Raw genomic sequence first — 16,018 nt, forward strand, 5'->3', positions numbered from 1 at the left:
AAATAATGACAACATCAAGAGTTGGAAGGGACCTTGGAGGTCTTCTAGTCCAACCCCCTGCTTAGGCAGGAAACCCTACACTACTTCAGACAAGTGCTTATCCAACATCTTAAAAACTTCCAGTGTCGGAGCATTCACAACTTCTGGAAGAAATCTGTTCCACTGATTCATTGTTCTAAATATCAGGAAATTTCTCCTTAGTTCTAAGTTGCTTCTCTCCTTGTTTAGTTTCCACCCATTGCTTCTTGTCCTACTCTCAGGTGCTTTGGAGAATAGGTTGACACTTTCTTCTTTGTGGCAACGCCTGAGATATTGGAACACTGCTCTCATGTCTCCCCTGGTCCTTTTTTTCATTAAACTAGACATGCCCAGTTCCTGCAACTGTTCTTTGCATATTTAAGCCTCCAGTCCCCTAATCATCTTTGTTGCTCTTCTCTGTACTCTTTTTAGAGTCTCAACATTATTATTATTATTTTATTTTTATTATTATTTTTAATTTATTATTATTATTGTTGTTGTTATGAATATGAGAGGGGCAGCATACAAATCTAAATAATAATTATTATTATTATTATCATCATTATCATCATCATTATTATTATTATTATTATTATTATTATTATTATTATTATTATTACTACTACTACTATAAATTCCCAGAAGGCTGGAGGTTTCTGAGAGTTGGAAGTCCACAAGTCTTAAAGTTGCCAGGTTTGGGGACCCCTGTACAAAAGAGTAATAAACGGACCAATTCCTGATTCTCGGTTCAGAGTTATAAATTGATACCACTAGAATACCATGGAAAAGGGAAGTCCACCCTCCTCCTTTTCCGCCTTCATTCGAATAAACTGAAATTCCGAGAAACTCGCTTCTTTGGAGCTAAGGGTGCGGACCGTTCCTTAGAAGCAGCCCATGGAAGACGGGCGGAGCAAGCTCCGTTTCCACAACGTAAAACCGCTTTTACGTTTATTTTCATTTCTTTCGCGCCCCTTGCGCAAGATCTTTCCAGGACGCGGGGCGGGGACTTCCCCGCGTTCCGCTTCCTCCTCCCCCCTCTTCATTTGCATAGTCGCAGGTGGGTGGGCGGGGCGATGCAAATGCGCTCGGCTCCCTGATAGGCCAGAGCGCGGAAGGGAAAGGAACGTCGTGGGGGGAAAAAGGAGCAGCCGAGTCGAGGAGCGAGAGTTTTTTGACGGACGGATTTGCCGGGCGGAGGATTGCTCATTTTTTTGGTTTGTTTGTTTGTGAATTAACGTCGCTATGCCGGGGAAGGGCGCTCGCTAAGCGGGGCTTAAGGCAGCCTAGCTCCGCTCTCGCTCTTTCCCGCTCTCTCCTCGCTCCTGGATCGGAACCGGGGACTTGACTTACCTGGCCGCGTCGGCTACGATGATCCCACAACGCAGCGAAGTCGCATGGAGTCCCGCAGGTGAGCTGGGATCCTTCCCGACCCCTCGCTTTGGCTTTCTGTAAGCGGCCTCGCACACCCTTTCGAGCAGACGACCGGAGGAATCCGCTTTCTGGCTTCTAAAAGCAAGACGCCGAACCGAGATCAAAAAAACGGGCCGGATTTTAGCACGATGCGCTAAAAAACGAACCCACCATGCAAAGACCTTTTTAACTAACTTAGATCCGCGTGGTTGTGTGAACCCAGATTGTTCCGTTAATCCGAAGGCATCACGCCTCTCCCCCATTGATTGATTGATTGATTGATTGATTGAATTGATAAGCCGCCCAACTCCCTAAGGACTCTCCACCTACATTACTATTATTGTTGTATTATTATTATTATTATTGTTGTTGTTGTTATTATTATTATTATTATTATTATTATTATTATTTTAGATTCGTATGCTGCCCACTCCAAGGACTCGGAGATTTAGTTAGTTAGTTAGTTAGTTAGTTAGTTAGTTAGTTAGTTAGTTAGTTAGTTAGTTAGTTAGTTACAGAAATGATTTACTGTATATGCCGCCCAACTTCGTAAGGACTCTTAGTGGATTCTTTTCCACGATGAATTAAAAAAAAAAAACTTCAGAAACGCGCGGGGTGGTTGGGGAAGCGGGAGGGTTTTCAATTTTAATTGCTACCTCAAGACATCCTTGACAGACTGCAGCTGGGGAAATTGCCCAGTGATAAACCCTATACCCCTACTATATTCTTGTATAATAATCAGAGGGCTTCAAACTTGGCAAACTTTAAGACTTGTGTGGACTTCAACATAAGGAATTCTGAGAGTTCAAAGTCCATGAGTCTTAAAGTTGCCAAGTTTGGGGAGCCCTGATCTACATTATTGGAATACTGTATATAGAACTATGCTGGCTGGAGAATTCTGCGAATTGGAAGCCCACAAGCCTTAGTTGCCAAGTTTGAGGACCCCTGTAATGTGTGTCGCCTTGTAATGGACCATTGCAAGGCTCTTAGAGAAAGGGGAAAGCAGATGTTTGGATTCCCACCACAGTCCTAACTTCAACAACAACAACAACAACAACAACAACAAAACCACGTTTGTCAAACAAACGGTTTCTCACTGACGCGCGCAAGTTGAGTGAAACACCTTCTAGATCTGGCCATAAAAAGCGTGACTGTTTTTATTAAGGAGTTTTTTTAAAAATTGATTTAAAAATTGTTTTTAGAATGATATTTTTGCTGTAAGCCACCCAGAGACCTTCCGGAGTTGGCCGCATATAAATTAAATCTTTGCGGATATAGATATTTAAAGAAGAAATGCCTGGAGCAGGAGTTCCCAAACTTGGCAACTTTAAGACTTGTGGACTTCAACTCCCAGAATCCCAGATTCTGGGAGTTGAAGTCGACAAGTCTTAAAGCTGTCAGGTTTGAAGACCTCTGGTCTGGAGGCTAGGATTGAGAGAGAAATTGTAATAAACAAGACGCTCTTAAGGTGGCCAAACCTCAGCAGGACAGTAGGACTGGCTGCAATACCAACCATCACTTAACCAGAGTTATTGTCTATTAAAGTTACTAACCAAGATTAAGGGTGAGGCAACAGGACACCGTAAACAGTCAAGGTTTGGGGTTTTCCCTCCCTTTAGGACGGGTTATACTGGGACTCGAGGAGCTGCACCTGTTGCAGATCTCCGACAGCTCGCAACGCACACGGGTGCGCGCTCTCAGTTTCTCTATCCCCTCAGATACATTATGGGTGTAAAGATCTGATATTCGGCGATTCGCGCCTGCGCGTCGAGAGAGCGACGAGCGAAACCTTCGCTCTGCCTTAACCGGCTAGGGATTGGTCGCGGGAAAGCGAGCGGCCGCGGCTCAGGGCTGCCCTCTGCTGCCCAAAGGACGCGCGTGCAAGTTGGTCCCTTCCAAGAATGAACCGTTGGGGCCTAAGATGCTGAGTTGAGTTGGCTTTTCCAATTAGAAAGACAGCACTTTGGCAGATGGATCTTATGCTAATCTCTGCTTTGCTTCTCAGGATTGGCTAGAGTCATAGGCTGCCTGGAGTCTGTCAGAAGAAGGGGGGGGAGCTATAAATTTAATAAATTATATTAAATTAGAGAAAGGGGCAAGCAAATGTTTAGATTCCCACCACAGTCCTAACTTAATTCCAGCCAGTCATTTGTTTCTCTATATCTTCTGAACTATCTCGCTATTTTTCTCACAACTATTCTCCTTCCATCTGTTCAGGAAGCTTTCCCTCCTCCTGAGGCTCTCCTTCAAATCCAAGAGAGCTTCCCAGCCCCTTGCTAGTAATCCGATTAAGTCAACCATCGAGTAAATAAATTTTGTGGGCTATTCACTGTCCTCACAAAGGACTGGTGGTTAAACAGAAGTGATTCATTTACAAGGCTATCTGTTGTTTAGGACAGTGTTTCCCAACCTTGGCAACCTGAAGATATTTGGACTTCAACTCCCAGAATTCCCCAGCTAGCATTCGCTGGCTGGGGTATTCTGGGAGTTGAAGTCCAGATATCTTCAAGTTGCCAAGGTTGGGAAAGACTGGTTTAGGATAGAGTAAATAGCAGAAGCACTGTTGTTGTTAGCATTATAACATTTAGCGTTTAGACTTATATACCGCTTCATGGTGCTTTTACACTCCAAGTGGTTTACAGAGTTAGCATATATTGCCCCCAACAATCTGGGTCCTCATTTTACCCATCTCTGAAGGATGGAAGGCTGAGTTAATCTTGCTGTTATTGTTGTTAGGTTGTTAGGGAAGGTTGCCAACTCATCCTTGTGTCTTTAGTACAGTATCAGGAAGAATAGAGGTCAGCTGTTAGGAGAAAATGGCAGCCTGGATTGTGTATGTGGATTTAAATGTGGGTTTGTATATACAGTACACTGCTCAAAAAAAATAAAGGGAACATTTAAACAACAGAGCATAACTCCAAGTAAATCAAACTTCTGTGAAATCAAACTGTCCACTGATTGACAGTCAAATTCACATGCTGTTGTGCAAATGGAATAGTTGTGCAAATGAAAAATTTGATGAGAATATTTCATTCATTCAGATCTAGGATATGTTTTTTTTAGTGTTCCCTTTATTTATTTATTTTTTTGAGCAGTATAGATCAGCCCACAGTAAGGTGTGTTTGACCAAAAGTGTTTGGCCTTGTGGGATTGGGATCATAAACAGAAGTACAGTAGCTCTCTCTGCCTTTGAGTCATCGCTGACTTTTGGCAACTTTCTGATATAGTCCCTGAAGTTTTCTTTGCAAAGTTTTTATGAGTGGCTCACCCTTGCCTTCTTTCGTCCCGGGGCTGATAGAGAGAGAGTGACTGGCCCAGTGTCACCCAGCTGGCTTTGTGCCCAAGGCAGGATATGAGCAGAGTAACAACAGACGCAATCTTCCTCCTTCTTTGTATTGACTTACTAGAGAAAGCGTCATTCAGAGACTTGTTCCTGTTAGACAGCTGTTTCAGACGGAGGATTACCACTGTCATAAAAGAGGGAACTTCCACTCATTGCAAGAGATATATAAATAGTAATAGTCAGACCCATGATATCCTGACCCAGGAGTTCCTCTCCCCACCCATATTGTTTGTGCTAAGAGTTGACTTCGGAGAGGTGTTTCACCAGGTTGCCCTGTTCTGTGTCAACTGTACAGAGTTGGTTCCCGGAAGGAGGGGCTGAGACCAGATGCCACAGGTGTGAGTCACCTGAAACTTTGCCACCACCTCATTTCCCCTGCCTTGAAGTGATCCAAGAGTAACAATAAAAATAATCTGAGAAAACACATCTGAAAGCCCATTTCAACACCCTGGAAATGGACAGAATGTCTTAAAGTTTCTCAAGTTTCTCCCCATCGACAAGCTGGATGAGACTAGATGGGATTCTGTGCAAAAACCAGTGCCTCTGGGTGCTCGGAGTTGCTGCTGGAATGCTGCCCTAAATGGGGTGAATGCCAAATTACCACTGTCTCAAAAGATTGAGTGGCAGCCCTCCCCGGTGAAGCTCCTTTGACCCTTCTTTCATGGAAACCCTGCCCATGTGTAAAAAGTCATATTGATTTTTATTTATTTTAAAGCAAATTTATAATTTCTCTCTTTTTGCATTTTTCTAGGCAAGGACAAGGAATCCTTCGAAGCGCTGTACAAGCGAGGCAATTTGCTTGGCAAAGGTGGCTTTGGAACAGTGTATGCTGGGTACCGAGTTACTGACGGACTGCAGGTGAGGTGGCCATCCATGCTACATAGAAGCAAAAGCGTGGCTCTGCTTTGTATACCTTGCAATGTGCTTGGGAACTTGTGTAGGGATGTTATGATGGCTCATAGCAGTTAGGCTTTATGTGGCTTTTGGTAATAGTCATCAGAGAGGGGCAGCATACAAATCTAATAAATAATAATAATAATAATAATTATTATTATTATTATTTCCATGAGCACCTTCTGTACCTGGGAATCAGGAAATTGAGAGTTCTACAGAATAAAAAAACTGTAGCTCAGAGAGGGTTTGGGCTAAGGAAATCTCATTCTGTTTCGCCTCTATAAGTGGGAAGGAAGATGAGTGTTGGAGCTCAGATTTCTGTGTTTTTTTTTCAATAGGTTGCAATCAAACACATTGCCAAGAGCAAGATTACCGAGCGGGCTGAGTTGGTGAGTATGCTGAATATCAAGGAATATACCTGTTCCAACCCTAGTTAAATTTGGAGGAGTGGGAAAACATTAGAGCTGACTGACCAGTGGCGGGAAGAGAAGAACAAGTGATAGAATGGAGGTCATGGGTTAGAGCCAGGCTAAAAATGACTTCCTAGCTACCTGTGCTGCTTTATATGTAGCTCCAAGATAAGTAGATTGCATCCTATCTCTCTCTCTGTCTCATCTCATAAACACCCTTCATGATTTGTATAACTCACGATGAGTGGAAGAGTTAGAAAGGCAAGGGAATTTTACTCGGTGTACACAAAAGGGTAACACTAGCACTTCAGTAAGTAGAACTTTTCTGAAATGACCTTGAGCATAAACAGGGAGAAGAAGGAAGCAGCATCACTGAATTGACTTTCTCCCTGTGAGAATTTGGGGATGTTGGAGACTTTTCACAATTCTGGATGCTATTCTGCCTTTTCCTTTGGAAAGGCTGGAAATTATAGTTTTGCGAGAAGTGAGCCAGAATTCTGCAACATAGATTTAGAGCACTTGGATATTTTGCAGCAGATTGGAACAAATGGTGGTCTTCGAGATGATGTTAGTTTATAATAACCCATCTTTCCAGCTTTGTGGTCCAGTCACCATGTCCCATGTTTGCTTCATAAGACACTATGATTTTAGCAGTTTTAGGACTATTGTCTAGAAATAAAACCTGGTTCTAGACAAGGCTGTGAGCAATTTTTTAACATTTTATTTCAACTTACTGTAATAGGGTCTCTTCAAGAGTCTTGAATGAGAAATTCCTAGATTTCTGGCTAAGAAAAAGAAAGAAAAAAGAGAGCAGGGAATTCCATGAATTGCAGCTCCAATACCTTTATTAGATATTAACTTGGGGAAGGCTGCTGCCTTTAGTATTTTTGTTCGTCGCCTCTCCATTTAAATCCTTCTCTCTCTCCCATTTCAGCCCAATGGAACTGTGGCTCCTCTGGAGGTGACACTGATGAAACTCGTTGGGTCGGGAACTGGGCACCGTGGCGTGATTCGCCTCTTGGACTGGTACGAAACTCCTGAAAGCTGCTTCCTGGTCCTGGAGCGCCTTGAGCATTGCCAAGATCTCTTTGATTACGTCACAGAGCAGGGCCCACTCGCAGAGAAGCTTTGCCAACACTTTTTCCAGCAAGTGGTCGAAGCAGTATGCCACTGCCATGCCCAAGGGGTGGTCCATCGGGACATCAAAGATGAGAACATTCTGGTGGATGTGCGCAGTGGCATCCTCAAGCTCATCGACTTTGGATCTGGAGCCTTGTTGAGGGATTCGGTGTACACAGATTTTGATGGTGAGTGTCTGTATGGTGTTCCTCCAGTCTTCTGGTCCCCAGATGAACTGGATCATAACCTCCTTCAACCAGCAAGCCCAATTGCTGCCCTAAATGATGTCATATTTATTTATTTTATCCAATACACAATACACATTGAAGAGAATAGATATGTAGTAATATAAGTAAAGAAAAGAATAGAAGAAAAGATATAAAAGTATAGGTAAACAAATTTGAAAGGAAGAAAAGATAAATGAGATAAGGAGAAACAATTGGACAGGGGACGGAAGGCACACTGGTGCACCTATGCACGCCCCTTACTGACCTCTAAGGAACCTGGAGAGGTCAATCGTGGATAGTCTAAGGGAGAAATGTTGGGGGTTAGGGGTTGACACTACTGAGTCAGGTAATGAGTTCCATGCTTCGACAACTCGGTTGCTGAAGTAATATTTTTTACAGTCAAGTTTGGAGCAGTTAATATTAAGTTTGAATCTGTTGCGTGCTCTTGTGTTGTTGCGATTGAAGCTGAAGTAGTCATTGACAGGTAGAACGTTGCAGCATATGATCTTGTGGGCAATACTTAGATCGTGTTTTAGGCGACGTAGTTCTAAGCTTTCTAGACCTAGGATTGATAGTCTGCTTTCGTAGGGCATTCTGTTTCGAGTGGAGGAGTGCTCTTCTGGTGAAGTATCTTTGGACATTTTCAAGGGTGTTGATGTCTGAGATGTGGCATGGGTTCTAGACAGATGAACTGTATTCAAGGATGGGTCTGGCAAAGGTTTTGTAGGCTCTGGTGAGTAGTGTGAGATTGCCAGAGCAGAAGCTGCGTAGGATCAGGTTAACAACTCTAGAAGCCTTATACCATGATAATCTCAGTGGAGGGCTTTGGGGCAGATCCCCAGAACACACTGATTGGGCAGCCCTTGATTGCCTGGCTCAATTTGTAGCAGAGGAAGTATTCCAGATTGCTATGTAAAGAGGGAAACCACATAAGGACATTAAATCCAAACCTAAACTAAACACACTGCTCATTACTCAGTGATGGTGAAACTAACTGTGGTGGAATGTTGTCTGGATTCACAGGAGGGAGGGAGGGAATACATTCCAGAGAAACAAAAAACAACACAGTGTAGTTGACTTGTGGTAGGAGAAAGAAGGTAAAGAGGGTCGATCCCTAATAGTTCCCAGAATGTATGTTTTATGGGGCAGGTGCTCTGCTTTAATTTAGCAGAGTTTCTGTCAACCGTGAGGAACAATAAAAGAAACTGCTTAGAGCAATGGTTCTCAACCTTTCTAATGCCGCGGCCCCTTAATACAGTTCCTCATGTTGTGGTGACCCTCAACTATAAGTCTACTGCCATTTCTCCCAACAGAGCTCTAAGCTGATTGGTAGGAAAGTCAGAGAGACGCCCCCACTGTAACACCTGATTGGTCAGATTGTAAAAATATGTTCCAAGGCCCCAGAATAGAAGCTTTAGTTCCTAACACCATGGGAAATTTGTCTTTTCCCAGGGTCTTAGCTTAGGCGGCCCCTGTGAAACAGTCGTTTGACCACAAAAGGGGTGCTGACCTCTAAGTTGAGAACCCCTGGCTTAGAGCACCTGAACACACCTTTCTTGGTTTTTGGAGCCTGACCCCAGCTTGTTTTTTCCCCTCCTCTTCTTCTTCAGGTACCCGTGTGTACAGCCCACCAGAGTGGGTGGAATTCCAGCAGTACCATGCTCTCCCAGCCACTGTCTGGTCCTTGGGGATACTGCTGTACGACATGGCATGTGGGGATATCCCGTTTGAACGAGACGAGGAAATCTTGGCAGCCAGTGTGCAGTTCCGCACTCCTGTCTCTCCTGGTGAGTCCTCTCTAGTGCTTCTTATGTGTGTGTGTGTGTTTATTTAATGTCTGCACTGCCCATCTCATCTAACTAACTTTCTAGGAGGCCAGGATGGACCAATTCCTCCTCCATTCTCAGCTGGGTGGTGGGAGACATCTACTTTCAAATTCAGATATTATAATAATAATAATAATAATAATAATAATAATAATAATAATAATAATTTATTGGATTTGTATGCTGCCCTTCTCCGTAGACTCGGGGCGGCTAACAACAATATGACAATATGACTTTATTCCATCTGATCAGATCTGTTTAAGAACCAACAAGGCATCCCAGCCTGCCCCATATTCAAAGCTGCCCCATTAATATCACAGACCTGCTTTTTGGGCTCCCCAGTTTGTCACCAATCTGAGACTGGACTTGGAAGAGGCCCTCTGGTGCACTGCAGAATACCACTGCATGAGTAGAGAGCATATTGAAGGCACCACCAGTTGCGTATCTGTTTTCTATCCCTTACCAGAGCCTTAGAAGCTAGTTACCCTCTTGCAGTGATTCTCAACCTTTCTAATGCCGTGACCCCTTAATACAGTTCCTCATGTTGTGGTGACCTCCAACCAAAGGTCTAGCGCCAATTCTCCCAACAGAGCTTTGAGCTGATTGGCAGGAAGGTCAGAGGGACACACCCACTGTAAACGCCTGATTGGTCGGGTTGTAACAATATGTTCCAAGGGGCCAGAATAGAAGCTTCAGTTCCTAACACCATGAGAAATTTGTCTTTTCCCATGGTTTTAGGCGACCCCTGTGAAATGGTTGTTCAACCCCCAAACCCCCAGGTTGAGAACCACTGCTCTCTTGGGACTAAGAGGAAGTAATCAAAGTTTCTCAAGAATTACTTCATGAAGCCAGGGGTGCTGAATAACTGCACCTGCAAGAATAAGTGCAGCTGCGAGAGCAATCATGGGCTTCCCTAAATATGCCCATGTCACACCAACACTCCGCAGTCTGCATTGGTTGCCGATCAGTTTCCGGTCACAATTCAAAGTGTTGGTTATGACCTATAAAGCCCTTCATGGCACTGGACCAGATTACCTCAGGGACCGCCTTCTGCTGCACGAATCCCAGCGACCAGTTAGGTCCCACAGAGTGGGTCTTCTCCGGGTCCCGTCAACTAAACAATGCCGCTTGGCGGGACCCAGGGGAAGAGCCTTCTCTGTGGCGGCCCCGGCCCTCTGGAACCAACTCCCCCCAGAGATTAGAATTGCCCCCACCCTCCTTGCCTTTTGTAAGCTACTTAAAACCCACCTCTGCCATCAGGCATGGGGGAACTGAGATACTCTTTCCCCCTAGGCCTTTACAATTCTATGCATGGTATGTCTGTATGTATGTTTGGTTTTTACTTTAATGGGTTTTTAATTGTTTTTACTATTGGATTATTGTATATACTGTTCTATTATTGTTGTTAGCCGCCCCGAGTCTCCGGAGAGGGGCGGCATACAAATCCAATAAATCAAATCAAATCAAACTTCCAAACGGAGGGCTATTTCTAAATGTGATTCTTTTTTCTCCCCCCAGACCTCAAAGATCTTATCCGGTGGTGTTTGTCTCCAGAACCCTCCGAACGACCCACCTTGGAGCAAGTGCTTTTGCACCCTTGGCTAAAACGTGATACCCATTCTCACCTTGAAGAAATGCAAGGGTCAGCATCGCCCAGGGCTATAGTCTGCAACAGCAGCGGTTGAAGGACTAAACCTTTTTCCCCCTGGCCGTGCCTTTCCCCTCTAAGATGGGGGCAGTAGTCCAAGTGGTACCACCGGACCTCAAACAACCGGATTCAGTTACTGGTTGAGAAAGTGTAACCTGGTTCTACAGGCTTGTTTTTTTTTGTTTTTCTAAAGAAAACTGAATTATGAGAGGGAACTTGAGCTGGGAGAAGCAAATTCATTTGACCCAAGCTTAATCTCCTCTTAGCTGTCCATAAGATGTTTCAGTTCTGGCTTTGGCCAGGAGAGGACATCTCAGTATGTGTAAATACTTGGGTATTATTATTATTATTTACGAGGACTCCTGCACATTTTTGGAGAAGAGAATTCTTGGGTGGATTTCTGGTACCCTCCTTTCCAAACCTCTCTTCAAGGTTTCTGGCCAAAGGAGAGCTGGAATGGGATAGAGGTGGTGTTTGGTTTACATGCAAAACTTTGGCTTATCGATGTGTGTGTTCTTTTTTAAAAAAAACTGTATTTAAAGAAGACATCATGGTCCTTAATGTCAAAATCCTGAGTGGAATTCTATTTAATAAAACAGAATTGAATCCTTGTTGCTGTCACTAAGATGCTCATCAATTTCATTTTCTCATTAAAGCTCAAGAGCTGTTCTGTCTTTCTGGGAGGGAAGCTAATCTTAAGAGCAAGCAGTGTTTCTTGCCTGGGTCTGGGTGGGGGTGATGGGATGATAGAATCTTATATTGCTGAAGGGAAAGGTCTTTTTTTTAATGCCCTTTTGAGCTGAAGCTGGAGAATTCTGAGAACTGGAGACCAATCGTATTAAAATAATTGAGATTGAAAAAACAGTGCCCCAAAGCCTTGGTTTTATCACTTAGATAATCTCCATTGGACCAGGCTTGTGCCCCTGGTGACTATTTGGACATACACTGTGCAAAAAATAAAATAAAGGGAACACTTAAACAACACAATATAACTCCAAGTACGGTAAATCAAACTTCTGTGAAATCAAAACTGTCCACTTAGGAAGCAACACTGATTGACAATCAAGTTCACATGTTGTTGTGCACATTCAACTTTGTACAGAACAAAGTATTCAACGAGAATATTTCATTCATTCAGATCTAGGATGTGTTCTTTGAGTATTTCCTTTATTTTTTTGAGCAGTATATATAGTTAGAAGGTTTTCCCAGAGTTTCTTGGGCAAATAAGTGCCTATATACATTTGATAACTGTTCTGTCAGGCTCTCTGGTAGAATCCTCCCAAAAATTCACAGGTACAAATTTCAGACCCACACACGTTTGAAAATTCAAAACAATGTTCTTTATAATGAAAATTCACTTAAACCAAGCCCTCTTTTGGTATAGCAAAGAGCACTCGTCTCCAAAAAAACTGGTAATTTGTACAAGTCCCTTATCAGTTCTGTGATACTTAGCTTGCAGCTGTGAGGCAATTCACAGTCCTTCTTTCACAAAGAGAAAGACACTTTGCCCTGGTTTAGTTTCAAAGCTGGAAAAAATCAGCACACAAAAGGTCAAAGTCAGTAAAGCAGTCACGAAACACTGTGGAGGATCAGATAATCCTCCACAATGGCCAAACCCACAGGATGCTATTTAGAGCAGCCTCACTAATTACCACAGCCCCATCCAACCACAGGTGGCCTCATTTTCTTTGATAATAATCTCTCAGTTGTTGTTGCCTATGCATCGCTCTCCGCATGCATGGCTGTATCATTAACTCTTGTTCTGAATCCAAGGAGGAGCTAGAGAATTGATCTCCTTCTGAGCTGTCTGCCACACTCTCCTCCCTGTCACTCATGTCTTCTTGGTCAGAGGAGCCTTCATTAGCAGATTCCACTGGGGGCAAAACAGGCCTGCAGCATGTGGATGTCTCCCCCACATCCACAGTCCTTGGGGCAGGAGCTGGGCCAGAGCTAACCAGAACAATAACAAAATAACCAATCAACTAATCATGTAGATTTCTTCATATGTTTTTTTTAGCTTTCCAGACTGGCTAAAAAGCTGTGAAGGTATCTGGATGGCTTCCCATATACCACCTAACTAAGGTCTGATCCAAGCTTTTTTAAGACGAGCAAAAGTATTTACTGTGATTTTGTCCCCCTAGCCCTCCAAAGAAGTGCAATAAGGAGAACAACATAAAAAAAAAACATCTGAAAAGGATTCTTGCTGTTCCTGTGGTAGTAAAAAAATTGGTAACCCTTCACTTGCTGCGCCAGTCATAGTTTCCAATTGGACAGACACAAATAAGACTGCACTTGAAAAGCCTCGTCCCAAATTTCTGAGGAACTCAATGTCCTCTGCGGTTCACATGTTATGACACCTGCAGTGATTCACATTTGCCTATTAAATGCCTCTTGCTAATGACAAAATCTATAATTGCCACATCAGGGTCAAGTAAGAATGTTTATTACCAGACACTGCATCATGGAGGGCGGGAGGGAGAGAGAATAGAATAGAATTCTTTATTGGCCAACTGTGATTGGACACACAAGGAATTGGTCTTTGGTGCATAGGCTCTCGGTGTACATAAAAGAAAAAGATACATTTGTCAAGAATCATGAGGTAAAACAATGATTGTCATAGGGGTCAAATAAGCAATGAGGAAACAATCAATATTAATAAAAATCTTAGGATAGAAGCAACAAGTTACAGTCATACAGTCCTAAGTGGGAGGAAATGGGTGATAGGAATGATGAGAAAAAACTAATAGTAAGAGTAGTGCAGATTTAGTAAAAAGTCTGACAGTGTTGAGGGAATTATTTTTTTAGCAGAGTGATGGCGTTTGGGGAAAAACTATTCTTGTGTCTAGTTGTCTTGGTGTGCAGTGCTCCTTCAGATTTCAAAAAGCAGCTCAATGTTTTCAGTTCATTGTTTTCAGAAGCAACTTAGAAGCATTCATAATTTGCCCTCGTAATTTGGAGATCTGTCTTAAAAGGTCCTGGGGATTGAAAATGAAAGAATAGGATAGCAAGCTGCATACCTGGGTTGCCCAACCTTATTGCCCTTGCTGCTGGTTCCCAATTAGGTGAAAGTTATCCCTGCTAATATCTCCTCCAACATCATAATGGATCCAGTTTGTGCACAAACGCACCCCACACATATTGTATGTTCCTCCCCTTGATTCACCACCCTTAGATATGGATAGCCTTATTTATATTCAGACCTGCCTAAAGAAAGAACTGAACGCAGGTAACATTATGCTTCCCTCTCACCCGGATTTGACCTGAGGTTCACGCCCAGCATTAAACGCAGAACATTCCAATTACTGGGAAGAATGCCAGTCTAATGAAACCAACAAGACAAGTTCCTGTAAATTCCACCCTCCAGGGTGCCAGTCTGGTAAATGCCAAGCAAGTTCAAGAAGTGACGCACTCCAGCATCACAGTAGAGTTTACTTAGCTCCTGAGTACACAGGAAGTCGCTACACCCTGACAAAAGCTGGTCTGTCCACCTGTATGCCTTCTGCTTGCATCCGTGATGTGCTGGCTCTGGCCCCTCCCAGTTGCAGCATCTGGTAAGAAGAGCAAATTTGAGGCATTATATATCATAACTTCTGCCATTGGAGCTGGATACTGCTTTCTAGGTCAGTGTTTCCCAACCTTGGCAACTTGAAGATATCTGGACTTCAACTCCCAGAATTCCCCAGCCAGCATTCGCTGGCTGGGGAATTCTGGGAGTTGAAGTCCAGATATCTTCAAGTTGCCAAGGTTGGGAAACACTGTTCTAGATGATTTCAGAGGGCAATGAGCTGAAACGCTAGCTTCTCCCCAGGCTTCATCCCCTGTTAACATGTTTTATTGGCAAACTACTACTCTTCCAAACTACTACTCCATTGTTATGAGGACTCCTCACTTAACAACTGTTTGAAGTTACAACAGCACTGAAAAAGTGACTTACGATCAACGAAGTGCTACCAAAATTTTTACTACCACACTGTGGGAGTGGCTTATGCAGGACACCCTGCATTTTCTTTCAACATCTTTCTGGGCAAATTGGGTGCTCTGGGGTGGAGCTCCATTTTCGCTACCCCACTGCGCCCCCCCCCCCCCCCCCGTCCAGGCAGTAGCCCACCCCTGCTTACGACCTGTCCTCACCCTTACAATCATCCCACCATCCCTATGGCCACGTGATCCAAATTTGGGTGCTTAGCAACTGGCTTATATTTACAACCGTTGTAGCATCCCAGGGTCATTTGTGATTGTCATTTGTGACCTCCCCATACACCTTTCAATGAGCAGTCAGTGGGAGAAGCCAGATTCACTTAACAGCCATATGATCGACTTGCAAAAAAGGTAATCAAATTGGGTGTGGCTCACTTAACAATTGCCTTCCTTAACCTTGGAAATTCTGGTCCCAACTGTGGTTGTAAATTGAGGTCTCCAAATGCATGTTTGACCTGATATCACATATTGCCCTTAAGCTAATTCTAAGGCAGTGACCAGCTGAAGTGGAGTCAACCAGAGGAATTTCATTCGGAAGTGCCACAGCCATCCTTATATCAATTGATCTGTTTTTCTAACATCCTAAGAATCCAATTGGCCCTTCACTTGCTCTGAATCATGTCAGAACATCCTTTATAATAGTGGACATTTTGGATACAATATGCAAAGATCTAGCTCTCTGGAGAAGACTCTAACCTGAAAAGATGACCGGGAGCAAGATGGATGGACACAGTGACAACAAGTACACCATTGGAAGACCTGGAACACCAGGTTAGAGCAAATTACCATATAATAAGTAAAATTATGCATTCAATAAAGGTTTATACCACTGTGATGCTACATAATAGGGGAAACTGGACTCACAAGAATGTGGTACTCTTGGGGCTTTTTTTAATTAACAAGGACACCAGTGGCCTCCACTGAATTGTTCGCATGGTGTGGTTTTTTGCTTGTGTAACACAATAGTGCACATGTACAAAGGGGCAGAGTTTTGATTGGGTGGTTGCTCTGTCTTGACTCACTCTATAACCAGAGGTGTCCCAGAAGTATCACATGCAGTGATACTTCCTGGACCCACGTTGGAGTGTCATGCAATCATGATGTTCTACCTTTATGTATGTGTATCATGGTGTTGCACACATACA

At 43.5% G+C, this 16,018-nt stretch overlaps 1 protein-coding gene across 1 annotated transcript; it reads left to right on the top strand.

The window, feature by feature from the left end:
- Positions 1-1,121: 1,121 nt before the first annotated feature.
- Positions 1,122-11,506, top strand: PIM2 (Pim-2 proto-oncogene, serine/threonine kinase). The gene is made up of 6 exons (XM_070741260.1): positions 1,122-1,426; positions 5,523-5,629; positions 6,004-6,054; positions 7,010-7,382; positions 9,032-9,208; positions 10,766-11,506. Exons 1-6 carry the CDS (start codon positions 1,387-1,389, stop codon positions 10,930-10,932), a joined length of 915 nt encoding a protein of 304 aa, XP_070597361.1. The 5' UTR covers positions 1,122-1,386; the 3' UTR covers positions 10,933-11,506.
- The last annotated feature ends 4,512 nt before the right edge of the window (positions 11,507-16,018 follow it).

The sequence above is a fragment of the Erythrolamprus reginae genome, chromosome 2 (genome assembly GCF_031021105.1).
Source record: "Erythrolamprus reginae isolate rEryReg1 chromosome 2, rEryReg1.hap1, whole genome shotgun sequence".
In the NCBI taxonomy this organism is placed as follows: domain Eukaryota; kingdom Metazoa; phylum Chordata; class Lepidosauria; order Squamata; family Dipsadidae; genus Erythrolamprus; species Erythrolamprus reginae.

Coding starts and splice junctions, on each gene's coding strand:
- PIM2 (XM_070741260.1), top strand. CDS start 1,387: ATGATCCCACAACGCAGCGAAGTCGCATGGAGTCCCGCAG. Junction 1,427..5,522: donor AGTCGCATGGAGTCCCGCAG/GTGAGCTGGGAT, acceptor GCATTTTTCTAG/GCAAGGACAAGGAATCCTTC. Junction 5,630..6,003: donor GAGTTACTGACGGACTGCAG/GTGAGGTGGCCA, acceptor TTTTTTCAATAG/GTTGCAATCAAACACATTGC.